This window comes from Pteropus alecto, unplaced genomic scaffold (assembly GCF_000325575.1).
Source record: "Pteropus alecto unplaced genomic scaffold, ASM32557v1 scaffold50, whole genome shotgun sequence".
NCBI lineage: Eukaryota > Metazoa > Chordata > Mammalia > Chiroptera > Pteropodidae > Pteropus > Pteropus alecto.
In genome coordinates this window covers 3,459,184-3,480,947 of record NW_006431918.1, presented here as the reverse complement: position 1 = coordinate 3,480,947, position 21,764 = coordinate 3,459,184, and the positions used below count along the sequence as shown (strand labels likewise).

Sequence of the window (21,764 nt, the reverse complement as noted above, 5' to 3'; positions counted from 1 at the left end):
TTTATGCCTCACTTTACTGATTGGGTCAATGTTCTGACCATCAGGAGTCTTTAGGGGAAGCCACCCCAGTTCACCCTGGAACCTGGAGCTCCCCTTGTTCTTCAGGGTACAGCCTGGCACAGTGGGGACCCTCTGGCTAGGAACCAGGAGCTTTCAGGCTGGGCTGGCTCTGCCACCACCAGCTCTACAGCTCTGCATAAGGTTGGGCTCAGCACACTCATTTATAAACTGACATGCTGAACCAGACCATCTCTAGGCTCTTCTGTAACTGAGATTAAAAACAAAATAATTGAAACTGTCTTAAGAGGGTAAGCTTTGGTGCCATTTCGAACAAAAAATGAGAAATAGGCTCTTTGACACATTTAATGACATGTGTTAGTATGTGTGTAGAACTTTACACTTAACTTGCATTTCTTTTCTTTCTTTCTCTTTTTTTTTTCTAGCCAAACATCATGTCAATGGCAACCGCACAGTTGAACCTTTCCCAGAGGGAACACAGATGGCTATATTTGGTAAGATATCAACTCTGAAAGAAAACCCAAACTGTGTGCAAAGACTAGTGCCAAATTTCTGAGTTTTAGCAAGTGTCCTCAGGGCTTCAAAATCTGGGCTCTCCTAGATATTTACCAATCACTGGAGCCAAAAAACTATTGAGTTCTTAGTACTTCTGGGATCCGAAAAGCTTATTCTATAGAATTTAATATGCTTTCTTTTCTCACTTTGCAAACCAAATATCAAACTGTGTATTTGCTATTTCTAATGTCCACACTGTGAATTACCTGATAATTTGGGGTTTGAGTTGTTCTTTCTTAGAAGGGTATTTTTTTTCCTCTTACATTGATGTATAACTTTGTTAAAGGCTAGGATTCAAGTAGTTTTCAGTTGTTATTCCACAAAAATCAGTCTGAGTGAATGACTTCTTTCTTCTCCATTATGAATTGAATGTATTTCTTAGGAGAAAGCATCAATTAAAGTCTTTTAAGCAGAATAAAATCTAATCCTCGAGTATATATTTACAATGTACAATTATGTGGCTGAGCAGAACTTCTCTGTAGAGAGGTCCTTTGTAATTCGTAGTTTGTCATCTCCATATTTAATGTCACCTAAACTGTCTTCACAGTGTCTCTGCGTCTGGCACTTGCTCCCTTCCTCCCTCCCCTCCCTCTCTTCCTTTTTCTTTCTTATTCTTCCTTATAGCCCCTTCTTTTCTGCCCCTTCTCCTCCCCTTCTCTTCTCTTCAGCAATGCCCTGGGACCCATTCCCAATCACCCTCTCAGAGATTTCCACCTCTGTTCTCTGGATTTTCAACTTTGCATCAATTCTGGTTTCTTCCCCTCTGCCTTTAGACAGGTACTGTGGTCGCTCCCATCCTAAAAACCTGAAGAACCCTGACTTCCCCGCTTCCCTGGCTTCCATCCTACCTTAGCTTTGATGGTAGCCTCCTGCAAGGGCTTTTAATGTAAAACTGCTTTAAGCATTGAAGTTTCTTTGTGCTGGAAATTAGTCTCAGGACAACCCATCTCTAAATTAGCCTTTCAGCATAAAACGCTGCCGTAATCCCAGAGATAGAACCAGAATTAATAATCAACGATGATTAACAGTTGGAGAGTTATGAAACAAGGAGCTCATTCTGCCTAGCAAGGTGTTTGTAAATCTTGTTTTATATGGGCTGTCACCTTTTAAAATATAGTGTTTGGTGGTTAGAAATTATTATGCTCAGAAATTTAAATGGAGAATTTGATTTTCATACAAAGAAAGCATAATAGACACTCTAAAAATGTGTGCTAAATATTTGATTTGTTAACGTTCCTCTGAGGAATTGTGTTCAGAGGATGACATTTTACTAAGTTGTAGGCCTAGCACAGTATCTGTTACCAGGGGACAGCAAATGTCACATCAATGTTCAAAGCATTCTTTGATGATTATTTTTGTCTTTGAGATTTTTTCAGCCCCTGAGGCATGTTAGAAAGTAGGTTCCGTGTCATGTTGGGAAATGTAAAATGTGACTGACCTATCTTAGCAGGTTTCCCTCTTTTGTGGTATTGGAGGAAAACTTACTTCCCAAAGGACAAATCCGGTACCAGGCAGGTCAATGACATTGTTCGGCCATAGAATTGGAAATATCCATGAATAAAGCCCTGTGATGAGATTATTCTTATTTTTTTGTCATAGGTTTGGTTTTCAGTGGCTCCCCCAAAAATCCAAACCAAGGCCTTTATTGTTTGACTTTGGGCAAGCAACTTCCTATCTCCAAGCCTCAGTTTTTTCCCTGTAGAACGAGAAGGGTGACAGGGTGCTGAGACCTTCCCTTTGATTCCGCGTCTTACTTGTTCAGGACCAGAGGCAGCCCCTGAGAAGCCCACTGTGAGTGGCCAGAGTATGTGGTTTTAAAAGGGATGAATCATGTGCAAAATTTCTACAAGTACAGAATTATGTACATTGTAAAATAGAACATCTTTTAACATCTAAGAATTTTTACATTATTAGAACTGTAGTCTGACTCTTCCAGATACTTAAATTAAGACCCCCATTTTGGTGAAATGTGTGCAAGCATTTTATATTAGTGTTTTAAAAACTTTTCTCTCTTATATTCTTTGTCCATCTGGTCTGAGGTTGGTGACGTGGGTGGGCTTCTTTCATTCTGGGTTGTTTGTAGCTATACGGAATAGGTTAAACTAAGTATAGCTCTCGGCTCTTTGACATATATTGGGCATTTAATTCTCCCAACGCCTTGCAAGGTTGGCAGGGTTATATAATCTATTTCTCAGAGAAGGTCATATGACTTATCCCAAGTCTCTCAGCCAATGAGATGATGGAGCTAGAATTTGATCCCAAGTCTAACTGACCCTGAAGTATATGCTCTTTTTACAAAGTCCCCTGACTCTTCGCACAGGTTGAAGAAGACTTGGGAGAGTCTGATAGATTCAGAAGTGCCTTGTAGCTAAGATCCATGCACAAAAATGATTTCTAGCCAAGCCAATTTGGTAAATTGTTTGGCGAAATTCTGTGGATTGCAGGGTGCTCTGGAGGACTTTTGAGACATAGCTTTTGCCAGGAAATTACTGCTTGTACCAGCCTCTCCTATCATGTATCGTTTTGTTTGTTTGTTTGTTTGTTTTTGTTTTTGTTTTTCCGTTTGATTTAATGAACAGGAGAATGTCTCACACCTACTTGACTGTGAGTTCACCAAAACAGCAATGGCACTTTTCTACTTGTTCAAACTCATTCTTCACTCTCAGAGGTCTTAATATTTTATGCCTAAATAGTATCACCAGTTTCAATTTCATTATCTATTGATTAATCATTTGAATGTACCTTGCTGTCTAAATAGGAGCTTTTAAATTTAATCCACTCTGAAAGTGGCCATTGAACTGCCATTAAGTGCTTAGATTGGAGTGGATAATGTAAGAAAGGGTAGAGCGAGGCACGGGGGCACATTCTCTTGTGAAAAATACATGAGTGTGTTACTATATCAAACGACCAGAATATATAAGTGGTTCCCTAGTTTCTGGCATATAATCTTCACAGATTGATTTGTAACTAAAATGTTCATATTTTCAGATTTTCTTCTGTGGCCCTTTGGTTAGTCCTTGTCTTGTTTTCCTGTGACCATAGTTCTTGTGCTTCTTTGTTACCGTCTCTCTCCTCTGTACTTTAGGACAATGATAATGAAGGTAATAGGCCCTGCTCTCCCGTTGGTTTCTCCTTGTCTATGTGTGATGCTTTCTTTCAAGTCAGTGGGAGCCTCTTTTCACAAGCTGGAGAAGCAGAACTGAACATTGTGCAATTACTTAATGTCTTTGTTCCTGGTAGCTGAGAGGGCTCCATGGCTATAGTCCCTTTAATCCTCCAACAGCTCTGTGAAGTGGGCATTATTGTGCTCTTTTAGAGACAGAGAAACTGAGGCACCCAAAGATGAAAGAAATCTGGTCAAGTAGAGGGAGTGCTTTCTCAGACATGAGGCCATCCACGTTACACTTGCCAACATGCTGTGCCTGACTTAGAGAGGTTTCTCCGGCTCCCAGTAACTTAATGAAAGTGACATCCCATTGGCACTGGGTCACTCCATCCATGCAGAGAGCACAGCCTCCGTCCAGCCTCTCCGTGGTGGTCATTCTTAAACCTGGAGCAGCTATTCATTTTATTAAAAATACTCAGTAGTCAAGAAGATTTATTATTTCAAAATAAAATAAAGCTTATTAATTGAGAACAATGCAAAGAAGTAGGGGGTTGGGATTCCAGCCTTAATCTGTGAGAATTTGTAATACTATTTTTAAAAAGAAATACAGTTTTTAAAAACTTTAAAGTATATACTTGACCATAAAATTTATCATCCAAACTAGGATACTTTTGAGAATGAAAAAGGTGCTGTTCAAAATTATGTTAAAATAGTGAGGTATAAACCTGAAGGATTTCAGACAACTGAGATATGATGTCCCCTATAAAGAGAGTTTATATTATAAAATGTTGTGCAAGAGTAATAAATATGCATTGAGTAAAGTTGAAATTGAAAAATAATGAAATTAGATATATAAAATGAAGTAAACAAATGAAAAATTATAATGCAATAGACTTAACATTATATAATATAGCATCAACACCAGTAGTTATATTAACTTCCAAGATTTTACTTGATATATATTGTTATATTCTTACTGAGCTACTTGAGATTAAAAGTTATTCATATTTATAAGACCTGGTTCATAGCAATTTAATAAGAGATGGGGGAATTGATCTGATTATATTCTTGCAATTCTGATATTGTACTAATATTGTCCAGTGATGTTGGGTAATGAACTCTTCATCACTGGAAGTATTCAAATAATAGAGAAGTCATTCCCAACCAACTGGGAAACGGTACTAAATAGCCTTTAAGATTCTTTCTTCTCAATAATTGAGAATTTACTTTGTTTCAGAATGTTAAACGTTTTTGAAAAAATTACTTCTATCTTGAAATTCTTTGATCCTATCATTTAGAAACCCATATCCAGGCTGCTTGGTGAGAAGTAAGATTCTGCAGTGAGGGATCGTAATGTTAGGAATTGATACTAAGGGACAACAGCAGAAGTACCTCGGTGAATTCTTAGGGTTGGCATGGTTTTTTTGGCTCCCAGTGGCCTGACAGCAATGGCTCTGGGAACTCAAACCCCTGCAAAACATGCTCTCTTAGGGCTATTGAAGGGGGAGCAAAAAACGATTCAAGACATCGTGAAAATGTGCTGATGATCTTGTTACATATCTCTGTTTATAGCCAAGGTGCCAACTATTCACTAGACTAGACTCTTTCTTGAAGCTATTTGGAAGGACTGATTGCAGAGCAAGGGGCCAGTGGCTGTTGAAGCCCATAGATGCACCTCACTCTGGGAGACTCACCTTCAGTACCCCAAAGGGGAATGAGCTCAGTGTTTGTAAGATGAACCAATCACAAGACAACCACCCTCCCCCACGTGAATTGGAGGTGATTTTTGAAACAGCTACAGTTATTTTGTCTGCCAGCCAAGAAAGCAGCATTGAAAGCAGCAGGCAATATGTCAGACTTCAAAGGAAAGTATATTGGTGTCTCATTGGCTTGAATCCAACATTATGTTGGTAAATAATCAAATCCCGGTGTGGCATATTTCTCCCTGAACCTTGACTGAGAATTATTGAAGACCATTCTGTGAGCTGTGGAGTGGCAGTCACTCATTCTAGGAAAAAGGCCAGAAAGAATGACTTTGAAATGTGTTTATAATTAACCAAACAATCTAAATTCACAAGACTGTTAGAACAGCAGGCTGCTAACTTGTGCAAACTTCTTAAGTGATGAGGCATTTGGGGAAACAAAAACAGGCCCTCCTCCCATGGTAAGCTGAAGCACCTTTAAGGAACAGTAATTAGTTACTTGGAGCCAGGTTTTAAGACACATTTTATTTTATATATCTTTTTCATGTGTGATAATTTCAATTTTAATTTTCTTTTTGAGTGTGGAGAGGTCAGACAATATAGGGAAGGGGGATGAGACCTTTCGAAACCTGTGTTGAAAATTCCTTTTGATTTGTATGGCATTGCCTGGGTGGTGTAGCTGGTCCTGGAGGGCACAGTTGGAGTCAGAGAAGGTCTCTGGTGGGGCAAGGGAGAGGAGGGAAGTATATTTAGAGGATGAAAGCTGGAAGGTGGGTGGGGATCTCTGTGCTTAGAGAATGGAACTGAGCCCATTGTGGAAAGCAGTAAATCAAATGTTTGATAAAGTCATACTTCATTTGTTTAGAGATCATGTATCCATCAGCCTCAAACATTTGGAATGCATTTAAGACCCAGAAAATAACACCCCACCCCAGAAAAAGTTATAAGGAAGTCCTAAAGAATTCAGAATTCACAGAATTAATGCTGTGTGATTCCAGCCCCATTCCACATCTGTAAAATGAGGGGAGGAATATTTACCTTATAGGGTAGTTGAATGACTTGAAATTGAAGTTATTTATGTTTATAAAACCTGGCTCATAGCACTTAATAAGAGATGGAGAATTGATCTCAGAATGTCATGAGATCATCAAGGTATTTAGGATAGGGTGACAGAGTGTGCTGTCAGATCTCAGGTGCTGCTGCTCACTCAGCCGACCTGTGAGGGTGAGGTGCTCCCTGGGGGGCCACCCTCTCTTCCCAGTCAGAGCTAGCTGTGATCAAGGCCCCAAGCAGGTGACCCCAACATTAGTCAGTTCCATTTGGTCCATAGTCTCTCCTGCCTAAGACCTAATGAGTCCTTTAACTCAGAGATTTTGAAGCATAACAGACAGCATTAGTTGAGGACTGATCTAATATTGGCCAAGTAATGGCCAGCCCTTGCTAAACTTTCTATTAGGCCCACTCTCATCACTGGCTTAAATTAAATTATCGGCTGCTTCCTTTTGAATCAGTACAGAGCTTTCAGAAAATACCATTATTTCTCTTTTGGCCTCAACTATGGAGTTGATTAGTTTAGGCTAATTTTTTCACTATCATTAGTAGTAAACAGTGACTGTCCAATTGACCAACTTTTTTATTTAGTTTCGAAAATGAGAAAGATTTATTTAATTTATTCGACAAGAAAGATTTATTTAATTTATATGGAAGAAATTTCTTAAATTCCTGCAGAGAAAATATGCTTAATAGGATGTGTAGGAGAAACAATCATATTTCCACTGTTTCTCTGTTAATTAATGTTTTTTTTAAAAGAGAAACATAGATATGGAGAAAAACAAAAACTAAAGAAGATAATTGTTATTCAATTTAACTCAACTAGCATTTTTAAGAAAAATACTGAGCTACATGTTGCAGATAACATAAACAGAATATTCTCTCTCTTGCTCCCATTCTTTCCAACCATTTATTTTGGACCTTGTTATAAAATGAAATAAAGGAAAATTAAAATATATACAAGACATGGCAAAATAACATATGTTAAAATTAGGTAAATATTAGACCATAGAAAAACATGAGAAATGAAATATACGAAGAGCGTATGCCATAATACAATATAATTTATAAAAATTGGCTCTGTATTTCCTGGCAGTAATGTAAAAACCAGTTAGTTGTGCGATCAGTCTCAGTTTTTTTTTAATTTAGTAAAACATATAATACAAAGTATACCATTCTAACCATTTTTAAGTGTGCAGTTCTGTGGTATTACGTACATTCACATTGTTGTGCAACCATCACCACCATCCATTTTCTGAACCTTTTTTTATCTTTCCCAACTGAAATCCTGTATCTGTTAAATAATAACTCTCCGTTTCCCTTTCCCACAGCCCCAGGCAACCATCATTTCACTTTCTGCCACTATGAGTTTTATTACCCTAGGTACCTCCTTATAAGTGGAATCATTCAATACATTTTTTTTTTTTATAACTGGCTTATTTCACTTAGCATGAAGTCCTCAAGGTTTATCCATGTTATAACATGTGTCAGAATTTCCTTTCTGTTTTAAGGCTGAGTAATATTCCATTGAAAGTCTATACCACATTTTATTTATGCATTCATCTTTCGGTGGACACTCAGTTGCTTCTGCCTTTTGGCTATTGTGAATAATACTGCTATAAACATGTGTGTTCGAATATCTCTTCGAGACCCTGATTTCAGTTCTTTTGGCTATATACTCAGAAGTGGAATCACTGGATAATATAGTAATTCTGTATTTCATTTTTTTGAGGAACTGCTATACCATTTTCCACAGTGGCTGAACCGTTTTGTATTCCCATGAGCAAAGCACAAAAGTTCCAATTTCTCCACATCCTTGCCAACACTTATTATTTTGTTAATAGCCATCCTAATGGTTATGAAGTGGTGATTGATTTCAGTTTTATTTAATGATACTGAAAATCTACATTCTTGGGGGAATTATAAGATTTCTGATTGTAGAACCAGAAAGAATTTTCTTTCAAGGATATACGTGTAAGGAGGACACTGTATAATGTAAGACGATCAATAGTACTGCTAATAATAGCCTTAGAGTAACCACTGTGAGGACATTCGTGAACTCTTGGTCACACAGCTCTTCTCTTTGGGCTCTTTACATCCATCAGGGACAGCTTGGTTCACATGCCCCATGGGTGCCACAGTGTGCCTAACCGAGAAATTAGTTGTATTGTATCAGTCAGTTGACTAGTTATCTTTTAGAGAATTTTCTATCAGTGTTATTTCTCTAAGTAGGTTTTAAAATATATTAATTTTTAGTTATTTATTGTAAAAAAAAATTTCAAGCATATGTAAAAACAGAGAAACTAATATAATGAAGCCTCACTTTCTCGACTTCAGCAATTATCAATTAGGGCCAAATGTGTTTCATCTAATTCCCACTCTCTTTCTCTTCTCTACCCCAGGTTATTTCAAAGCAAATCTGAAATATCATATAATTTCAATCATGAATATTTTGGCATATATCTCCAAGAGAGCAATTCTTTTGAAAACATACCACAATGCCATTACCGTATCTAAAAAAAGTTTCTTGATATTATCGAATATTCCATGAGTCCATATTTTCATTATTGTCTCATAAATGGGTTTTCAAACTATTTGAGTCAAGATCCAAATGAGTCCATACATTGCAATTGGTTGATATAAATATTTAGTCTCTTAGTATAAATTCATCTCTCTCTCTTCCTTTGCAGTTTATTTGTTCAAGAAATTAAATAATTTATTCTGCATTGTTTCCTTCAGTCTGGATTGAATGATCATGTTTGTCAGGCCTCTATATTTTCTGCAAATTGGGAGTTAGAGGCCTGATCAGGGGGCATTTAATAACCAGTTCTTTCTCTTTTGATGAAGTGAGCAGCCTGTGATGATGACCACCTAGATTCATTATTTTATTAGAGGCTGCAAGATGGAGATATTTTAATTCTAGCATTTCCCTGTATTTATGAACAGGAATATTTCTATAAAAAGAAATTCACCTTTTATCAACTATATGGTTACCTTGACATCTAACTTAATTAGGAAAGCAGTTTCATTTTTTCCCCACGTTTACCATATTGCTCCATGTATCTGAGCATGGGTTTAATGTATATTCATGATGCAGAAGCAAATATAAGCATAGTTGCTTAAATCAAAAATGATTGAACAAATGATGGAAACCTCTTTAATTTGACTGAATGACCATTTTCACTTGGGCATTTAACCAAATTATTGAAATTTGTAACCATTTGGTCACTGCTTGAAAATATAATCACAGTAGACAGATTGCCTCAACAGATTTGGGTAAAACAAAGAAGCATGCACATAGTCAGGTGGCAGAAGGTCATGTCTCTTGCAAAGCTGGATCTAGGAAGCAGCCATTTTCCCTCCTGTTCTCGCCCCAGATCTTGTGACTGGGGAACACGCTGCCTTGCAGGCCCCAGTCGTGAACCTCAGTGACTCAGGATCAAAAAGCCAGTTCCAGAGAGGGCCTGAGAGCTGTGGGTCGTCTCACTTCTAGATGTGGAAAGCTTTCAAAATATTGAAATGATGAAAATGGATAAGCAGCCAAAAAATGACAGAACCTCCCCAGGAATGCTGCCCACCTTAAAGATGAACAGCTGGGCTGTTCTACCTGGAGCACTGTTTCATGCTTTGGCTTCGTATCGTGAATGAATTTGAGGGAAGCTGGAGACATATTTGTCAGAGTCCATTTTCCATACTGTCCGCCTTGCAGTTTTCACAAAGTAGGTAAAACTATCTGTAGTTCTCATTGCCAAGCATTTTGGGATTCAAGAAGGAGAGCTATTTACTGACTCACTTATTTTTTTAAAATCACATTTTATTTTTATTCTTATCTCAGACATGTTTTCTTGTAAGTTGTCTCAAATTCTTCTTTTGGAATGATGCTGTGTATAAATAAAGTAAACAAAAGTAAAATAATTCCCAAGAATGTAATTTCTTAGGTTCAGTACAATGTACAGTTATTTTTAAAGGCAATCAAAATCCAGCAGTGCCGGTTCTATTTTTCCAGGAATAACTGGAGATGTTATCACTGAAACCCTAAGAAGGTGAGATTCAGTCGAAGCAACATATTTGATTCATGCTGGGAAATAGTCGTTTAGCTCAGCATACCTTTTGCCAAAATAGTGTGAACAAGGATGAAAGACCCTGTGGACTTTTTCTAAATTCTATAGAATTTAGTGTCCACAAAACCCCAGGTGTCCATGTATATACCAGGAGCTCTTACACGGAACATCTTTCAACTTCCTCTTGTGTCACCAGTGCTCCAGGACTTAGACAAAAGATTATAGTTGAGTAGGACGGAGTTTCTTCATTGATCCCAGTGATGTTGGGGTCAACAGTGGTGTTTGTCAAGTGTATATCTTTCTGGTGTAGGTCCCAGCATATATCCTTCTAAGTCTCAGCTGCGATTCCAAGACCCATGGTAATATGGAAAGAACTCATGATGCTTTATGGTAGACCTTATCATGAACGAACTCAAAAAGATATTTTAGAAATATGCTTACCAGAAGATGAGTGAAAAAATCCTCACATGTGACTTTCCAGAATCAAGTTTACTCAGGAATCAGTGCTGCTGCTTTTGTGGGAAAATAAATTTCATTTTTTTAGCCATGTTTCTGATCACTCCTAAAAACCTCTATGCAATCCTTTGAAACTCAGATATCTTTCTATGTGATGCCCCTTTTCCAGTCTCTTAATTTCTGTAATATTGTCACTTGTCAGGTCGAGATGAAAATGTCTCCAGTGGAGGCCCGGATCCATCTTGCTTATAACACCCATGTATCAGTTTAGTATTTGGGAGAATTTGTTGTCTCCCTCTTCCACCAGGCTTCTTCTTCCTTGGTATATTTCCTTTGTCCAGGTGGCAGTGACATTTGCACTGGGAAGAGTAAAAGAGTTTGTATTCGCCTCATAGGGAACATTAATGGGGAAAGGTTTGGGGAGGGTCATCTGGGAAATTTCAGGACTATGATGACACTAGGAGCTTAGAGTAAAAACTACCTGAGGAGCAGGTGAGCTGTCGGAAAGGCATGAGCACTGCTCTTCAGCATTCTTTTCTTTTGGCTGAATAAATTACGATTGGCAAGTATGTCCTTTGGCCAGGCCTTACCTTAATAGCTTTGTAGTAGAAATGTGCAGCAGGGTGACCACAAGGTGGAGAAGCTCCTATAGGCATGGATTCAACATCTGGCCTTGCTTTCCCACATAGGAAAAAATAAGAGCTGGATATCCAAGCAAATAGTCTGTTTTTTACTCCTGGTGCCAGTACATAGGTCTTCAGTGACACATGACAAACAGCTGGGGAGGCGCACCAGCTGTTAATGCATTGATAACTGGTCTAAAAATTGTGTCCATTTTTTTTTTTCTATGTAGGACATTTTTAATCTACCTAACGATGAAGAGGCTATAAAAACTCTATCACTAACAACAACCAACTTTTATATTTGGGTAGTAATATTCACATTGTATTTTCATATATATCATTTCATTCATTATTTGTATTTAACCCTGAGATGAGAAAACCGAGGCTCAGAAGGGTTAAGTAAACTTTGCAGGGTCAGGCTACTAGTTAAAGGTAGAACTGGGTCTAGCACTCAGATAATTTATTCACTTATTCATCAGATTGTTCACTTATTGCAGCAGGAGACAGAAAAAACACCTCCCCTCATGGAGGTTACACTCTAGTAGGATGGGACAGTAAATAAGATAAACGGGTAAAGTATATGGTATGAGATTTCGGAGTGTGATAACTGCTGTCGATTAAAACAGGAAGGAGAATAGGAAATGCCAGGTTGGGGTTGGAGTGGGGTTGCAATTCAAAATAAAATAGTTGGGGAGAATAGCAATAAAATGGTATTTAAGCAAAGACCCAAAAGAGGTGAGGGAAGTTGTCGTGCAGAGATCTGTGGATAAAGCATTCTAGGCAGAAGGAATACAAGTGCAAAGGCCCTGAGGCAGGAATGGGCCTGGCATGAGGCCTGTATGCTGGGTGGAATAAGCAAGGGGGGAGGAATAGTAGCTGAGGTCAGAGATTAAGAGGGACTTTGACCTTTATTTGTACACTATGGGAAGCTCTCAGAGGATTTTGGGCAGAGGAGTGACATAATAGGAATCATTTTTTAAAAAAGAATTGCTTTGGCTGCTATGTTGAAGATGGAATGTTGAGGATGGTGAGTAAAGAAGCAGAAATGCCATTTAGGAAGCTATTGTGTCCTAGTCTAGTACTTTTGGCTTGAATATACACTGCCTCAATTAATAATAATAAATAATAAATATAAAAAATATAACAAAAAATAATGAAAATAATAAAAAATCTTTAACTACACCCTTGTGTATTCTTTCTCAAATACTGTAGTTTTATAGTTTTTAGTCAACTTTTGACCCCAAAACTTAACTACTAATAGCCTACTGTTGATCAGGAGCCTTACTGATCACATAAATAGTTGATTAACATATATTTTCTATGTTATGTTATTATATACTGTATTTTTACAATAAACTAAACGAGAGAAAATAAAATGTTAGTAGGGACATCATAAGTAGGAGAAAATACATTTATAGTGCTGTGCATATTTATTGAAAAAAAAGTCTCCACGTACAAATGGACCTGTGCAGTTCAAATGTGTTGTTCAAGGGCCAACTGTATTTTCTGTCTCTGCGGATTAAGAATTTAAATGACCTTTTAGATGACACATTAGCTGAAAACAGGTACAAATTCTTGTGGAGAGTATTTAGATGTTATTATTACTACTCTTCTTATAGATCAATACCACTTGCATCTATAGATGGAGTGGATTGAATTAAATCACTCAGAATTATGTTGAATGTGTGCATTGACTCCATTCAAAATAGGTTTTTCCACAATACATTGAGCAGTTTAGAAATGCTTCAAATTGTACTTCTTGTATACACAAAGTGTGGAATGGTGCACAGATCAAAGGAATGTGGTGATGTGATTTAAAATATGAAATTAACGTTTAAACTAAGACTGAAATTTATTAATGAAATAAATCAGAATTTACATAAATCTCTTAACTCTTTCGGCTCCAAAAACTGTTGGGATGGAATTTCAGATATTTGTCATCAGCCAAATTTGGGTTTAAATTTTAACTCAACTCATTTCTGCACTTGAATAAGTTTGTGAACCTCCAGCTGATGATAATTTTATCTCTGAACAAAATATTTTTAAAAACTCAGTTGTCTGAAGGGGCTGGAGAGCAACCAAATGTTGGTCTTTGGGCAGAACTTGGAAAGAACAGTCTTGATATAAGGAAAAGACACATTTAACCAGATTTCTCCTTGAGCTCCTTGAGGTCACTTCCCAGTTCACAGTCGCTTTTAAGAAAAAGAGTGAACAGATAGAAAATGGCTACCATATTAGGCTGAAGAGAAGACATTGAATCGAGGGGCTGCTGGAGTAGCTAGAAATCAATGGGAAACATTCTGGGAGGTAGAAGCAATAGAGGGGAGTCCGAGCATCTTGGTATCAAATCCTCTCAAATCCATGGCTCCCTCTATCTGTGCATGTGCAATGTGTGATCCAAGGAAACCGCCAGAAAGCAGCTGCTAGAAGGCTGAGATTTCAGCAGCTGCTTGGTTTTGGGAGAGAGTTAGAACTGAAATCCTGCTAAGTTAGAGAGACTTGTGAAAAGTTTAGGCTTTTCTTTGAAACTCTGGGAGGGCCATGTCTTAGGAGTAAACCCAGGATAAAGTGTTACATCATAGGACTAAGGAAAAAGCAAAAACTCCATTCTTAAAAAATCTGAAACTAAGCTTCCTCAGGATCAGGAGGACCCACTGATAATTTAATTGCTTGCTAGGATAAAATTCAACATTCTTTGACGAAAAATCACAAAAATCTAGCACATATCAGCCAGTGTTTAATATGCAATAAAAATGTGAATGAGAAAATATTAATAATCGAAGGAAAAAGTCAATAGAGTCAGGCCTAGAGATGAGTCAGATGTCGAAATTAGCAGATAAGGATTTCAAACAGATATTATATATATGTTAGAGAATTTACAGGAAAAGGTGGACAGAATGAGTTAACAGGGAAATATCAGCAAAGAAAGGTATAAAATAGAATGAAATGGAATTTCTAGGATTGAAAAATACAGCATCTGAAATAAAAGTAATTATTGGATAGATTTAGGAGATTGGACATTGCATAAGAAGGGATTAGTGAACTTGAATACTGGTCATTAAATACTATCCAAACTGAGAGATAAAGAGAAAAAATATTTAAAAAAAAATGAATAGAATCTTGATGATTATGAGATAATGTCAGTTGGTCTAATATATGTGTAATTGGACTGTCAGAAAGAGCGTAGAGATACTGGGGCAGAAATATATATTTGAGAAATAACCATAAATTTGATATTTATGACTGGAATATATTCAAGATGAATGCCAGATCTTGAGGGCCAAAGGCAGGGATCAAATCAGGATCAAGGAACAATCTTGAGTGGGGATGATATTAAATAAAAATAGATGACCATGAAACCTGGAATGTCCATATTGCTCACAGACCATCCCTGTTCTCACTTCTGCACGTTGACTCCTTTTCTGGAATACTGTTCCTCCTCCTCTGGTTCCATGTGACAGGGCGTTGAAATGGACTCAAGGTCTGAGTTCAAACACTAGCTCTGCCTCTCACTAGAAATCATTCCAGTCTGCATTCTGGGGTCATCATTTGGTAAATGAAAATAATGGTAACTTTCTCACAAGGCAGGTCTCTGTGGGATAGACTATTTTGTAGTGTGGTGCTGGCCATATCATAGCTAGGCTCTCGAGAAAGAGTAGTTTCCTCCTCCTGCTGAGGGATAGACTATTTTGTAGTGTGGTGCTGGCCATATCATAGCTAGGCTCTCGAGAAAGAGTAGTTTCCTCCTCCTGCCGAACCAATTCCCATGGTGGTTATATGGCATCACTACCCACCCAGGTTAAGGAAATTATACTTTGTCTTAAACGTAACAAGAACCAAAGAAATGATAGGATCATGGTTGAATTTTAGAAAAGTCACTCAACCTTCACTGTGAAGAATGGATTAGAAGGATGTGAGATAAGATTTGAAAAGACCAAACTGGAGACTCTTGGAGGCTGCTGCATGTGCCTTCTCATTATACTCTTCCCAAACAGCTGTATTATCGCCTTTTCTTTCACGAGAAACTGTACTTTGCCCATTTAAACCACATCCTCAATCATTACCAGTAAAAATAAAATCTGGTTCCTTTTCCTCAAGGGTAGGGATGCTCCATCTTTAAAGGTGAGAGAGGAAGGTGGCCTGGACCGTGGTGGTGGCAGTGGGCATGCATTCCCTCTGCCAACTATCACGGTCTTTCTGTCTTTCACTAACAGCCCTCCCAGCTACTCTCTTCCTTCTTTCTGAAGTGGAACGACCCAGGCTGGCCCTAGCCCCCTCTACTCTTTTTCTGCTTCTCAAGAAAAATAAGAAGAGGCTCCCATTGTAGTTGCAGATTGTTTTAGGGGCACTTTCAGGAAGTTTTCTTCATCTGGGACCTCTTTTCTACATTCATATGTCCTACATTTTCTCTGAGGATGGAGCCAGAACTGAAAGCATTCTACTGTGTTAATCAGCACCCACTGGCAAATGTCATAGTCGTTTGCTCATTGATATTCCATGAATCTCCTCCATTCTAGAAGGGAAAATAAAATTGCAGGTACCTTAGAGAAGACAGGGACCACGAACAGACACTTCTGGGAAATACTAAAGGATGTCTCTTGGGTAAATTGAATGCTATCTTTTTTTCTTAAGGCTTCCTTTTCTTTGTCCTAGGCAAACTGTTGAACATATTTATCAGGCCCTGATAAAATCCCATAGCTCAGTCTTACCTTGCCTGATCTCCAGCTCATGCTCATCTTCTCAGGAGGACTTTGGTTCTCTTGAATTGAGGTGTTGCTGTGTATTAATCATTTACCATCCTCTAGTCTACTTAACAACCACTTTTTTTCCCAGCAGTTGAGAGAACTGTGCTGTTCCCAGCAAGCTCATTTTGCAAAGCCTGAGCCCTCTCAGTGCTGGTATGTCCAATTGTCATCCTTTCCAGGAGAATCCACTGCATCATCAGCTTATACCTGGGGAGTAGTTGTGGCTCCACTGTCCTTTAAGAGATAAATACTGGTGCACATTCTGAGGAGGAGATAGTGAATAGATTCAAAAATATATCTACTGAGAAGCAGATGAAGGAACTCATATTCAGCTTGAACAAGAGGAGCTCCATAGAGTTACCAGAGCTGTTTTGAAATAATCAGGGGGTTGACAGGTTGTCATGAGGCAGAGGGGCTAAATTTGTTCTTTATGATCTCAAGGGAGGGGATCAGAGCAAGGGAGGGAACATTCCAGGGTTTCAGCTCAATATAGGGACAAGCTTTCTCATTGTCAGATCTGCAGAGGTGGACTAGACTATTTCAAAAGGTTGAGGGCAATAGAAGCTTCAGTTGGACAACTTTTTGCTGTGATGCTTAGAGATTTTTTCATATTAGCAGGGCGTTTGAGCTAGGTTGGAGGTAAGGTTTCTTCCAGCCTTGGACTGGTTCTTGAACCCTTTTGATGAATAAAGACCTATACTCTTCAGAGACTTCCCAGCATAAAGGCTGAAATATAGTCATGTGTATAAAGAACCTGGAACCACATTAATCACAGTACAAAGATACAGTGGAACTTATTTGTGTCTGTATAGCCATGTTTTAAATTAGAGAAAAGACTGCAAAGAATAATTAATCAAATTAAAGCAGCATGAGGAATTGATGTGGACAGAAGGCAATTAATTGTCATCAAATACTGAAAATGTCAGACTCTAACTGCTATATGGTTCTTTTTTAGCAGAAGGTATTTAAAAAAGTTTGCAGTTTTCAAGTAAGAGTAGTGATAAAGAAAGTATCCTGTTGGATTATTTAACATGATATAGATTTTCTAAAACTTAAAGCTAGTAAAGAAAATATACTGAGACCTCATTTCCATTTTTGCCACCTGTATTCACCTTCTTTGGGGGAGCATTTTCAAGCTGAAAACTGTTTGCATAACCCCCTTCTCCTTCCCCTTCCTCTGCTGGACAGCTAAGCAGCAGTGATTTGTCCCAGGCCAAACATAGCCAAGTTCTGCGAATGTGTTTCTGTGACCAAGGCCTGGCCACGTCTTGTCTCATATCTACTGAGTTGTGTTTTTAGAATTTAGTAGGACATCCCTCATCTCTGACCAGGTTCCCCTTCTGATAAAACGTTCACACCTGTCAGATTGTGGCTGGAATTTGGATTCCAGTTTCTTGCCCTGGTTAGAGTTATCATCTGGACCAGATGTGACATCACAGGAGTGACATCATCTGGATTTCACTCCAGTGCCTTTAAAGATGACAGGAGCTTTGGAAAGGAGTGTTTTGGAAATGTGTTGCAAATACTGTGCTGTGTCCTTGCTATCAACTCTCTATATACTTTATTTATATCCAGTAAAATCCCATTATAGAAAATGTAATTCCAGCAGAGTGCTCCATGAAATCATGCTGTTTTCACGAGATCCCCACGAACTGCCTTTTATTTAGCAGGTGCCACTGAATTCTCTGTAATGAATAATGTGGTACAACAGCATCATTCTTCAAACTCTGGATCTGTAGTAGGGAGCCTCTTAATTCAGCTTGCTTACAGGTCTCCACAGCTTTCCACAAAGACTAGTTTCTAAGGTTGTTGCTAGGGAGGCAGCATGGCATAGTGGAAAGAACATCAACTCTGAATTCCAGGCATGCCTGGGTCAGAATCCTGGGTCTCCCTTCATTCTGTGTCTTTAGGCAAGTTACCTAACCTCTCGTAATCTCCATTTTTCGTATCCTTAAAGTGGGTCTAATACTGTCTTCCTTGATGGGTATCAGGGGATTCTATGTGTACAGAGATGCTAGTACAGTGTGTCTCCTTTTTTCTTCTTATCACATAAGGAGAAAGATAATGAGGTTATGTACTGTTTGTTGGAGAAATTTTATTTGCTTACTGATCACAGTCATAAAGTCATAGTTAAAGTTGAGGAGAAGAGGAAAATAGATTTAAATTCTCCTTATTATCTTTTCCAGAGAGATATCAGATCATTAATGATTGAGCCAGATGTTAGAAATAATTGAGTTCTACTCATTTTTCAGATGACGAATTGAGGCTTAAAACATCCTAGTCAGTGACCCAGAGGTGTACAACTCGCAGTGTCCCTGGCTGGTGATATTGGGCAGGAAGGAGGCAGGTGGAAATGTGAAAAGACTTTAGGCTTCTTTTTTAAAAAAAGTGATGGGTTCAGAAGTAGCTGTTAGAGAAGAGACATCTGGGTTGAGTGATAACCAGTGAGTTATACGCTTGGAAATGGAGAAACTGGCTCAGAGAAATTCTACAGGCAGAATCCGGATAGGCTGCTTCCAAGGCCACGATGCGGTCTGTTTTATTTGAGGATTGAGGGAATGGCTCTCAGGTTCCACTACAGGACGATGTGATGTCTCAGAGATGAAGGGTGACAGGAGAAGCAGCTCTGACCTTGAGGGGACTGAAAGAGGGAGTTTTGAGGATGTGCAGGTGCATGTTGGGAGGGAGAAGGTGGAGCAAGCAGGGAAAATGAGAGAAGAAAATGGAAACAAGCACTGACTTTCAATGACTCTATGATTAGTATAATTTCTATTTCTAGTTTATAGATGAAGAAACTAAGGCTTAGAGAGTATAAGGAGCTTCCCTAGACCACAAGGGTTTCTGCAGTCTAGGCCTGGTTGAAATATACAATATTCAGTGCTTCTGAATCCATGTCGACAGCAACCCAGGAATTTGATGGAGGAAAGAGAAATGAGGACTTTTACCTTTCAGTGTTCAGCACTGCATTTTTTTCCTCCATAAAATCACCGAGTTTCCACTTTAGCCTCAAAGGAAGATCTGCGCTCTCTATAAACTGGCACTATGGTTTCTAGGAATACCTCCATTAAAAAGCCTATCATAATTATAAAAGATGGTTCATTAAATTTTCGAAGAATTTCAGTTCAACAGACTTTTCCCTCTTAAGAGCCTAATACATGCAAGGTGCCATGCCAGATGAGAGAGAAAACCAGAGAGGCGGGTTCCATGTTCTTAGCCCATGGTGTAGGGAGGAGGTTACAACACAGAAGCCAGCAGTCGTGCCACAGGGTAGACTGTGTTAAGGCCCGAGTTAAGAGGGCCTGGGCATGCTTTGGTGTTCCAAGAAGAGAAACGTTGTATTTGAATGGCATTCTGGAAAGACCTAAGGGAGATGGTGATTTCTGTTATTATTCTGGGTGGATAGGCAGGATTTCCAAAGGCAGATGTGGGGGTGGAGCATGCAGGGCAAAGCCAGAGAACATGACAAACATGGCCAGGGAGGGTGGTGATGGGATGGAGTGTTAGGTGTGGCTGAGGGTGGAGAATGGATAATGAGACTTTAACAACTATCTTAATTTTGTTGGTTATATAAATGACACATGTGCATTAGAGAAAATTTGGAAAATATGTAAAAACACAAAAGAGAACAACCAGAGGCAACTATCATTCCAACATTTTATTGCATTTCCTTCTAAACTATCGATCAATCTATACAAACATTTTTTTAAAAAAAACTTCTTTTTGATTATGACAGTTGGAATACATACTTCTTGTAGAAATTTGGAAAATACTGAAGAGTATAAAGAAGAAAATAAAAATCACAGATAATCTTACTCAGAAATAATAGCCCCTATTAACATTTCAGTTTATTTTCCTTGAGTCTGTTTTTCAAAGTATATACATTAAACCGAATATGAACACATTCTTCATATAGTTTAATATCCTGCTTTTTCCCCCTTAGCATAGTATTTTGAATATTTTTCTACGCAATTAAATGATCTTAGAAAAATGGATATGTAATACTTTATTACAAATTATATACGAATAAACCATTTATCAAATGCTTTCTCTAATATTGGATATTTAGTTTCAAAATTTTTTATTATAAATAATGCTCTTAAAAACATTTCTGAAAAATCGATATTTCTCAATTAAAAATTTTTTTCTTAAAACTTTCTTAGCAGTGGAATCATTGGATAAAAAATATTATTATTATTTTTTACATTACATTAAATTCTCAACTTTTAATTATTTTAATTTCACAATGATCTTTGAGGTACGTAGGGGAGGTATTATTATATTAGTTTTACAGACTAGAAAAGTAACACACATCAGTATGTGACCAGACTGAGGTCTGAAACCTAGTTTATTACCCATAGCCCTCAATATATTTGCATTCTCTAAACTCTATCACAAAGTACCTTATATCTTTTTTTAATTAAATTTATTTATCTTAATTAGTTTCAAGTATACAGTACATTGGTTTGACATCTATATAGTTCATAAAACGATCCCCCAATTGCTCCCTCCCTTCCCTGGCCCTCTACCTAGCCATTATATTCATGCTAAGGATGTTATTAATTTTAAGATTCTTGCATATTACCTCTTCATGGTTTCAAAGAAGACAAATGACATGTTCGAAAGTATATGTGATAAAGATCAACCTGAAAGTAATGTGAAAGACGGGGCGCAGTGAGGGGGCAAGCTGAGGCGGGATAACGGTCGAAGAGGCAGTGACTAGCTGGTGGGCTGCTACTGAATGAGGGTGGTGGTGATGGGAAGGGAGTGAGAATGTGAGGGACAGGACACCAGGAAACTGCTTGGGCTGAGACAAGTAAAAAGTGACTCCCAGCTTTCCTATTAAGGGTCTAGGAAAATGCCGATGCAGTGAAAACAAATAGAGACATTAGAAGATGCTGGCTCGGTCGGTTGTTACGTTTATTGAATTCAAGGTGGGGATACCCATCAGGGAGTTGGAAAGACATGTCTTTGTCTAAGCTTTCCTAGGTAGATGGTCAAGAGTTAGGTCTCTAAATTCAGAGTCATTTTCAAATAGATTATATGTAGTTTGAACTATATGGGCAAAGGTTGCTTTCAAACTGTAAAAAAAAAAAGAAAAAAAAAGGGATAGTGTAATTGTGAACCATACAGCAAGCAAAACAGGCAAGGTGGTTTTGTGACCTCGAACTGTCAGAAACTGTAAAGGAGTTGGAGACGCGTGCGTTCTCAGAAGCGGATGGCTGTGTCACTCTTGCTCTCCTGTCTAACTTTCCGGCATCCTGGTAGTGGGGGTAGCCCTGCACATGGCTGTGAACGTGGCTGTGTTCTGTGTGAAGTCCAAAAGTGGAGAAAAGAGCTGGCAGAGAGGCAATGTTTGGATAAAATGTTAAAGGAACATGTGGTGACTGCACGTGTTCTTTTGAAAGCTCGGCCTCCCTGTTGGTTTCCACTCTGACAGGACAGACCGC

The 21,764-nt window shown here is 38.3% G+C and overlaps 1 protein-coding gene across 2 annotated transcripts in view; it reads left to right on the top strand.

The window, feature by feature from the left end:
• Positions 1 to 21,764, top strand: part of MSRA (methionine sulfoxide reductase A) — a 327,699-nt gene that overhangs the window by 133,201 nt on the left and 172,734 nt on the right. The window contains exon 2 of one of the 2 annotated variants that reach the window (XM_015600694.2): positions 444 to 512. The exons of the other annotated variant lie outside the window; for it this stretch is intronic. Coding sequence (XP_015456180.1) covers positions 444 to 512 — 69 coding nt within the window. The remainder of the gene's footprint in view (positions 1 to 443; positions 513 to 21,764) is intronic. 2 annotated transcript variants of the gene reach the window in all.